This window comes from Oryzias latipes, chromosome 14 (assembly GCF_002234675.1).
Source record: "Oryzias latipes chromosome 14, ASM223467v1".
Taxonomy (NCBI): domain Eukaryota; kingdom Metazoa; phylum Chordata; class Actinopteri; order Beloniformes; family Adrianichthyidae; genus Oryzias; species Oryzias latipes.
The window spans coordinates 20,593,165-20,602,999 of NC_019872.2; the positions used below are offsets into that span (position 1 = coordinate 20,593,165).

Genomic DNA, 9,835 nt, shown 5'->3' on the forward strand with positions numbered 1-9,835 from the left:
TTTTGTGTCTTTTTTTCTGCAACTTTTTGTCAACGTTTTTTTGCATCTTACATCAAAACAAAAATGTATCAAACACTTTATGTTCATAATAATATGCAAAAATTAGGTGATGATAAACTTAAAGTCCCACTTTGATGATTTTTTGATCTCTTTTAAAGTATTTCTAAATGGTATTTTTATTATGATTATGCCATTTTTAGCAAAAACCCGTACATGCAGCTAGTCGTCTACAATAGGATGTATCAGAATGGAGTGGAGCAGGGAGCTTGTGGCTGTCAGGAAACTTTTTCTGCTCCTGATTCACAACGATTTGAATAAAGAAATGCACAAACACAATTTTAAGCTTAATTTTCTTTATTTCCTCCATGGGGAAAAATGCCACAAGCACATTAAATTTTCATTTGACTGGGTCTGTAAAGGATGGGCTTAGTAACTCTAGTGTTTGTCCACTAGGTGGCGCTCTTCTATCAAGAGAATCAATCCACAGTTTTTCTCCTTACTTTATTTCCCCCTTAAGTAGATTTGTTCACACTGACCCCTGATGGAAATGAGCCTTTGAAATGCTGATTTGATTGTTTTATTATGAAAACCTAATTTCTCACAGTAATTAAGTGTTGCTTTCAAGTGTTGCTTTTTTTTTTCTTCCAAAGTCAGTCACTCCAAGTTCACTGCTTTTACCTGAGGGAGTATTTGTGCTTGTTCAGCCCTTGACACTGACCTATGAATGATTCAAGCAGGAAAAGTCAACCACCTCCAAGCATTAACCAATGTTCATGCCTCACACAAGACGGAAAACTTTGCAGGAAACAGTTTCAAATCTGCTCTGAGTGATCAGGTATGAAGAGAACTGCAGATGAGGGCAAAACCAGCCTCCTAAAAACTTTAAAAGTCCTTGGAAAAAAAAACTCAGGAACTTACCAAGATAAAAAAAATGGTTATTTGAAACGAGCAGAAATGGTAAAATGTAAAAAACTCCATATTGGAATCTATATTTCTTCCTTTTTTTTTTTACATCCCAGCTGCTCCATTAAATTTGATCAAAGTTTTCAAGAGGTAACTCAAGGTTTTCCTTTTTTCTTTTTTTTTGGGGGGGAAATTTCTGCTGATCTGTTCTCACTCAGCAAGATGAATAATTGAAGGTTCTACACGGTGAAAAAAAATAAAAGTGACAGCTCAAATTTTTTCTGGGTTTAAAAGTTAAAGGCACGTATTAGGAACTTTGACATGTCAGCATTTTTTTTTTAGCTGGGCCTATGGGAGACTTTTAAAAAGGGTCAAAGTTTGGAATGAACTCAAACCTGAAGCAAATACACAAGTCAATGTTATAACTCGGGTATAAGTTTGTGCTTCTCTAAAACCATGAACAGTTTTGAGGATCGATGGTAAAGGGCTGAAATTGGGTTTTAATTCAATATGGTGCAGAATCCTGATGCCAGCCTCTCTTGCTGTTATGGAGATCTTTTTTTTTTACTTTACAAAAGTTTATTGACAATAAAAATAATTAAAAAGAATAATTAAAGTCAGCACTTGATGTTCCAATCTTTGTCTGACACCTTTGCTTCTTCTCAGTGAAACACACTTTTCAGTCATTTAGTGTGAAAAAATGTGGGTAGTTTTAAATGAAATGATCTTTTCAAATGTAATTCTAAAAGTCCGATTTCATGTCTTTGATCAAAAAGTCCCACTACGACGATAAAGGAGCTTTAGCTGTTGCCCAATTGTCTTTTTCTTACCTGTGGGACTCCTTTTATAAATAAATCTCGCTCATTTCCAAACCCCTCCAAGCCTTTGTCTCAAAACAGCATGACAAACCTGATTGAGTTGTTCCGGGGCCCCTGCGCTCTAGGAGCCCATTGAGAGCCCCATCCTCACCTACACGGACTTTATAGAGGCGATAACTGGAGTAGGAGGGGCCAGGCTGTCTTTCCTCCCTCTGTGTGCTGATATGTAGGTATAAGACCCCACGCAGGAATGTGATCGCATCAGAATATAATCGAGCTTTGTGTGTCTGCTTCTGTGCGTCGAGCCGGAGCCGCTCCAACATGCACCAGCTGCTGATCTTGTACCTGGCGTGCGCGTGGACGCTGTGCGCGGGATCGGGGGGTAAGTGGAGGACATTCCTGTTCATATTCACCTTTGGTGGTGTCTGTACATTTGAGAAACTGTTAAAAATGTGACAAAATGGGATGTCAGGTTTCAGAAATGCGCCATTATTCAGCTTTTGGTTTTAATTGTCTGTGCGTCCTAAAAACCATCAAAGGATGAATCTGTCTCCAATTCAGTCCGTGATGTTGGGCTATTGTTAAAATCAAAATAGACTGAACCAAATTAAGACTCAGTGAGATAAAAAATGAAAACAAGTACAATTTATGCCGCAGATTAGTGATCTAAAATAAAAGTTAAAATGTCGGAATTTATATCAGAGGCTTTGAAGAAAGATAGTCAGGAAAAAAGCTTAAGAAAATAATGTTTTCTGGTTAAAGTAAAGGGTAAAGAGCAAAGGTATTAGCCCACACAAACACCCCTTCTCTGCGCACCAGAACGCGCGCAGCCTACGCGTCTCCATCATGCGCACTTGCCCCGGCCGACATCTCCAACATGTTGGTTACCTCTTTCTATGCTCTCCTGAAGAATTTAGGCTGCGGGTACCTCGGAGCACCCCAACCCTCAAAGCACCACCTCTGCAGTGCACCTGCTCAGATCCACACACAGCCGGCCCACTGTGCGCTCGCGTCCTCCATGCCGCAGAGTCGCGTCACGCACAAACGAGCGTGGAACCTGAGGCAGACAAACCGTGGGTGCATTGTGGTTAGGTTGGGGTTCGGGGTTGTCTTCACGTCTCAATGATGTGGCGAAACCTAAAAAATGTTTTCTTTCCAAAATTCCCTTTTTTTACGCACAACAACGGTTTGGATGATTATTGTGAGCGCGCGCTGGTGTGCGTGCACCCGTGCGTTGTTCGCGATCACATTCATCAGACGGGGCTTGCTTGTTGTCCGCGTGCGCTCCTCACGGCTCAGTTTTCCCTCACATCCACAACAAGTCATTCATCGCGTTCACCCTCCACCGCCGCAAAGCTTAGCTCTGATTGGTGGAAATTTGTGCGGACAGAAATCTGACTGGCTGAGATTTTTAAAAACTCATTTGAGGCATGTAAACGATTTTTCGTTAAAAATTAAGATTGAGTTTCTACCGACAATATAAAGCAAACAAAAATTTGTATGAAATGAGATGCCATGACAGGATTCTGTTCTGTTTTTGCCTAAAAGTCCAAATTCACGTTTTACTTGGTTTGTATGTTTTTACATTACTTTTATGAATAAAAAATGGACCAAAACTATACTTTTTTCGGCAAATACTAATTTTAAAGGATTCTTTTTGTGCCACCCATTTACCTTAGAGTTTCTATAGGAAGCATCTTCCTGGTCATGTGAACAAATGTTTTATTTGTGACACAACAGCCCAGTTTTATCTATCGGGGGAAAGTGGAAACATGGAAACCAATTTATAAATACTAACCCCCCCTCCCGTCATGGAAGGAGGGAGGGGTTTACTGATGCTAAAGATTGACTCTGGCCACTTTGATGACAGGATAAAATAAATCACAGATGGAAATGTTTAGGAAAAGAATGACAATTCCTGTGTAAATGGAGAATTTATTATTTTTGAGGCTGTGAATAACTGTTTGTCCCAACTAATAAGACAACAATACTCTGCTTACATTTGAAAAAAATAAACAATGAACACAAGGACTTGTTTAAAAAATATTGGACCAAATGTTGATGATGCGGATGCCCCCCTTCCAGGATGTGTACTCAGAGAAATTACACCCATTATGCTGTGAATGCATGCATGCTGATGTCACCCGGGGGTCTGTTTAAATCTGAAAATGAATGAAAACTTTTTTTTTCATCACAGCCTTAAAAAATCAAATGCTTCTCTGTTTCAGATTGGTGCTACCAGTCCGAGTTTTCCTGTGATCATCAATGCAATGGTAGGATTGAAACACGTTTCTCTGTTTTCTGCAGCTTTAGAATCATTTCTGGAAACTTACCCCAGAAAATCAGTAGCAAACATTTATATTCAGATTACATCAACCCCAACTTGACCTTAAAATCTGCAGCTGAGTTGCTTGACACAAAGAGAAAACTTGCAAGGTGTTAGGTCTTGCAAACTTTCTTTAAGCACCAAGTCCTTGTGGATTATAAATCAACAAAGCTACTGTATGTTGAAAATAGAAATAAAATGTAAAAAATATAGAATAATTTTAGAACTTTGAGATTTTCTTGGTGACTAAAAGTAACATTTAGAAAGGTCAAAAAATGAAAAAAAAAGATCAGATCAAGTATTGAACCTCATTTTGTTGCTGCGTTAGATTATTTTTATAAATATTTGGAAGATGGAGAAGAGTAGTGGAGCAAGGGTGGATACATGTGGAACACCATTCCAGAAACCTCTGAAAACTGGTTCATCCCAGTGACTTTTGTCTTGAAGTTGAGTCATGGTGGCATTTACATTCACACTGGGCATCTGACGACCATGATCATCATGATCATTGAACGCGTTTAGCCCATGGGGTTCACACTGGACAGTCGCTAGCCAATACTACTGCATGTCCACTACCTGAAGTTGCAAGAGGTGTGGTGTGAAATGTCGAAGCGGTGCTGTTGAATGTATATATTTTCTTTAGTATTCGAACTTCTTTTTTTTAAGATGGTTTTTATGTTCTGCCATTACACAATTAAAGTTGTTTGTGTTAGGATCTTTCCGTGTGCCATTTCAGAAAAGTGATCACTTCAGCAGTAAGGAGAGAAGTGTGTGGAATATGACATAATTTGATCATGAAAGACAGAACTTCCTATGATTACAGCAGAAAATAATTTTCAACCACCTTGTGACGTAAAGATAATTCACTTACCATGCAACTGGGGACACCTAAATAAAAATGCGAGGCTGGAACAGTCACCCTTAGGAAGAGCGGTGTGGAGCAGAAGGGTTGTCTGTTTCCAGCTCTCCTCGGAAGAAATCATACCTGGCTCTTGGTGTCTGTTTCCTTTAATACTGTCTTGTGTTTTCAGGAATATAACCTTGACAGGTGCCATTCTTGCAAATTTTGCTGTGATAAATGAAAGACTTGGGCAACAGAATTCTGGCCAAACCATTACATATTATTTTTCTCTATGATCAATGTTTAATGGTTGGAACTTCCATGAATGAAAAGGGACGCCATCCATATGTCACTACCAAATCCAAGTCCCTGAGTGGGTCAAGTTCAACATGTTTAACTTTTTAATGGCAGTTCAATGGATGCAGGTTTTGTACATAAGAGTTTTGAAGTCCTTCCCCTGTACTTGCTCCACAACCCTAATGAAAGCCATCATCCCCATTTGTGATTAATTGAATTTATTGTTTCAGTACCAGAAAACTGGGACCACGCCAGCAAGAACTGTGCTGGAAGAGACCAGTCACCCATCAACATCGTCACCAGAAAGACAGTGAAAGATGACCGTCTGACTCCTCTCAAATTCCAGAACTACCAACACATATTCAGAGGCTTGATCAAAAACAACGGCCATTCCGGTGAGAAGAGTTGTTAGCCACGTCTGTCCGCAATTACATACTGTGGTGTGAGCTTTCCATGCTTGTATATGTTCCAGTCCAAATTGGAATTTCTCATCCCAGCACCATCTCAGGTGGGGGTCTTTCAACCACTTACAAAGCAGTGCAGTTCCATCTGCACTGGGGCAGCAATGGAGGTCCAGGATCCGAACACACCATTGACGGGGAGCAGTATCCCATGGAGGTGAATTGTGGACTGAGTGCACTGATGAGACCTGCACAAATATAATGCTACGTTCACACTGCAGGCATGTTTGCTAAACGTGGGTTCTTGAATCCACGTTTAGCCCACACTGGACCAGCAGGGAGGTGTTCTTCTTCTTTTTCTACTCTTTACTAGCTCATGTCTGCCACCTACAGCTGGAAGAGGCCTGGTGTGAAATGTCAAAGCGGCGCAAAACTAGCGAATCTTGCTGCAATGTATGAAAGACCCTGTCCAGGCACAAACCACCATTATTCATTTCCCCTATATGATCCATTTTCGAACAGTTGGCACTTCGGTGAATGAAAAGTGATGCCATCCATACAGCACTACCAAATCCAGGTCCCTGATTGGTCAACGTTCAACCTGATTTAACTTTCAACGTGCAGTCAATGGCCACGCATATTGCATTTTGTACTTAGAGCTCAAAGACGGTCTTAGAAACTTGCATAGCTACATTTGAACGCGAGAGTATTGGACGTGGATGCCTAAAACACACATTTACATGAGTTTACGTAACTTTTCGTTGCAAGTGGTCTCCTGAACAGGCATTTCCCAGGGCAGTGTGAACGTAGCTTTAGAACTATTCTAAACCCTAAAAACTGTCAAAATGTTGGTGTTTGTGATGAATCAAGCCTGAGTTTGTATAAAATGATGGCAGGTAACAGCTGTTCTTTTGTCTCCTCAGCTGCACATCGTTCACATGAAGAGCCAATATAATGACCTGCCGACGGCTCTGAGGGATAGAGAGGGAGTAGCAGTTCTAGGGTTTTTCTATGAGGTACCTGGTTGACGTTTTTCCTCAGACCAGCATCTTGAAGCAGGTTTGTAAATTATAATATGTGTTTTGCTATTTTAAGATGTCCAACAGCCCAAACCGAAAGTATGAGACGCTCATCAACGCACTGAGAAACATCAAATCTGCACGTGGGTATAAAGTTCTGCACCCATGGTCCATTTCAGTAAGTTTCCCTCTGACTTATTGTTTTTTTTTGTTTTCAGATGGAAACACTACTCTGTCCCCCATCGCCTTGGCTGAATTGATCCCCCCTGAGCATAATATGACCTCCTACTTCCGTTACCGTGGTTCCCTGACCACCCCCGACTGCAGCGAGTCTGTTGTTTGGACCGTGTTCGAGAACCCCATACCTTTGAGCATGAATCAGGTTAGCACTGCAGAGACACTTGAGAATCCCACCTGATGTGGTTTTTTTTTTTAAACCTCAGAAAAAAGAGCAGCTTTTGGATGGTTCTATCCACGCAAAACCTTCAGAACCTCACTTGTGTTTGCTCTGCTCCTTCAGCTGAAGGCTTTCTCTGAGCTTCGGTTCCAAAACGGGAAGCCCCTGGTGAAGAATTTCAGGCCACTCCAGCCCTTGAATGGTCGGGTTGTCTTCCGCTCAGCGGGCGCAGCGGTTTTGATCAGCTCCTCCCTCCTCATGGTGGCCCTCGCCTTGGTGCTCGAACTGTCCCAACCCAACTAGAGCGAGGCGCCCTCAAATGCACTGCGACCTTCAGAGACTCCAAAACGTTTTGCATCAATCCTCAGCCGAGCCTTGTTTCTAAAGTGTTTATTGCATGGTTGGTAAGATGATAGACCCCGTTTCAGTGCAGGAATCACCTGGCCCCCTCCATCACCACCACCCGGTGGTCTTCCCTTGTGTCACAAATGACAAAGGTGTCCCAGGACGACCTTATGAAAGGTGCTGTAAGGGTATGATCAGCATTCATGCATGAATAGTGGAGCAGTAAAACATATTTCAGCATTATGAATGTTCCATGAAACAGGTTACCAAACACTGAGGACAGCAAAATCCCTTAGTCATGCCATCACCTTTTCTAGCCTTCAATCAAACAGCAAGACACCAAACACATGACTAAAGTACTCATTAAACCTTATCCACCTTGTCCAATGTCAGGCAAATTTAGTTTCAGCGAATGCCACAGTGGTCTGCACTCCCGAGTGCCAAAGCAGGCTCCATGACCAGCGCAGAGTACATTTTTACCAGAGCACGGAGTTATAAATAATCCAGCTGAGTCACAAAAGTGCGTTTCAACGCCAGCGGTCAAAGGAGTCAGTATTTGGCTTTTCCTTCAAAGGAAAGCTGTTAGTTAAACAGCTGGGAGCAGGACGGACAGTCACTGTCTGCTGGAAACACCAGCCAGCAAATCCATGACGAACTCCTGCAGGATGTTCTGAGAGAAAGCTGCAGCCTCTGTGCTCACACGGCTGAAGATGAGCCGAGTCACATAGAGGCTGACAGTTCAGCTTCACAGGGATACAGGAAAAAGCAACTGCAGAGCTGTTTCACAAGCATCATGTATCAGATGTTTAGTATGAACTACACCTTTTGGAGTCTCAAAGCCAGTCTGCCAGATTCCTACACACAAACTGAGATGATTGGAGTGCGTTCGTGGCTTGTATCTCACATGCACTGAATGTTATTGACTGAATTACATTTTGCATGGTTGCCCTGTGCATTCAGACGAACTTCTACTTTATTCTGGCGAGAAATCGGCATAATTTCCTGGCAGAATCCGTAAAATTCTGTTTTTTTGTTGTTGTTTCATTGAGCATCAAGTTAAATTGTTATGCTGTCATTGTACACATTTATACATGTACTGTATGTTTTATATTGATTTGAGACAAACATTTCTTGTTATTTATATAATGCAAAGTTTATACAGAATGCAAACCCATGTGTGAAGCATGACGTTATTCAAGACTTATGCCCTTTAAGTGTATAAGAAGTTGTGTTGCTTGAAAGTGTCATCATTGATATGAAGAATGTGTTCTAGTAAAACAATAAAATGTATGCTTTTTTAAAAATGGCTTCTTCTACAGATTTTAAACTCATAAGATCAGGAATCTGCAGCCTTCAACACTTAAAGAACCGTTCAGTTAAATTCTTTAAAGGGCCTATATCATGCTATTCGTGAGCCTCTTATGGTAAATAATATCCATGTATATGATAATATATTACCTTCAGCACAAAGAAGACTTAAAAAAATAAATTTTAGTTATCTTCCTGAGTTCTTTTCCAACACGGACGTAAGAAGACTCAATCTCTGAGGCTCCGCCTTTCAGGCCTTATGGGTGCCGCCCATTTCATGACGTCATCCTAGAGTTGGCCTCAGCAGTGTGTCTGATTCGCCCACAAAAAAAAACAGCAACCAACCTTTTGCAAAGAGGGATGTGCATATAGTGCATTTAAAAGGAAAGCATTTTTGCCAAACACCACTAGCTCCATGGAGAAAGTGTGTGTGAGTGTCAGCCTGGGGGCGGTGCTGGCAACACAGATTCTACCCGGAAGGGGCTGTTCTCATTGGTCTACGTCAGCTCGTTAGAACCCGCTCGTTTCTTTTGGATTGGGAGGGGCTCATGCTCAGAGTGCAGATTTTTTAACCCTTGTGCCATCTTAGATGACCCCACCCTTACATTGACGTGTTCTCCCTACCATGACAAAGGTGGATAAAGGTGGAAAGATTTCATGGACACCAGTGAAGATCACAAATCATTGAAGAAAAAAGGTTCAGCGCACTGTCTAGTGGGTCTAAATGATCCAACCCCCAATGCTAAAGTGCCTAGGATAGCACAAGGGTTAATGTGCCTAGGATAGCACAAGGGTTACAGGAATACTCAGAAATGTGTGAATGGAAATACCCCTTTGGGGTTTCTTTTCAAGAAAAAAGAAACATTATAATACATTTAAAAGCTCAAAAATTAGATTTTGCATGATATGGGTCCTTTGCTGACTCCCCTAAAAAGTCAACAGTGGTTTGCCAACTGACATCAAACCAATTTTCCTGACAGTCATGCGGGTGAGAAATGAAGATGTAACAAAGGATTTAAAGGATTTATTATCAACACAACAACTTTCTTTATACAACATGCACACAGAGAACTTGGTGTGAGCAAGATGAGCCAACGCTGAAGATTGAGGGAACTTTCCTTCAAAGAAAGTGGCTAATCAGCAGAGTACATTTGCTCAGGGCCTCTAGAAGCGTCTAAGG

General features: G+C 41.4%; 1 protein-coding gene across 1 annotated transcript; it reads left to right on the forward strand.

The window, feature by feature from the left end:
• Nucleotides 1–1,925: 1,925 nt before the first annotated feature.
• On the forward strand, nucleotides 1,926–8,654 carry LOC101169059 (carbonic anhydrase 4). Its single transcript, XM_004076698.3, has 8 exons — nucleotides 1,926–2,103; nucleotides 3,950–3,994; nucleotides 5,416–5,580; nucleotides 5,658–5,803; nucleotides 6,510–6,602; nucleotides 6,682–6,748; nucleotides 6,824–6,987; nucleotides 7,126–8,654. The coding sequence occupies exons 1-8, from the start codon at nucleotides 2,043–2,045 to the stop codon at nucleotides 7,303–7,305; spliced, it is 921 nt and encodes a 306-aa protein (XP_004076746.1). The 5' UTR covers nucleotides 1,926–2,042; the 3' UTR covers nucleotides 7,306–8,654.
• Nucleotides 8,655–9,835: the final 1,181 nt, after the last annotated feature.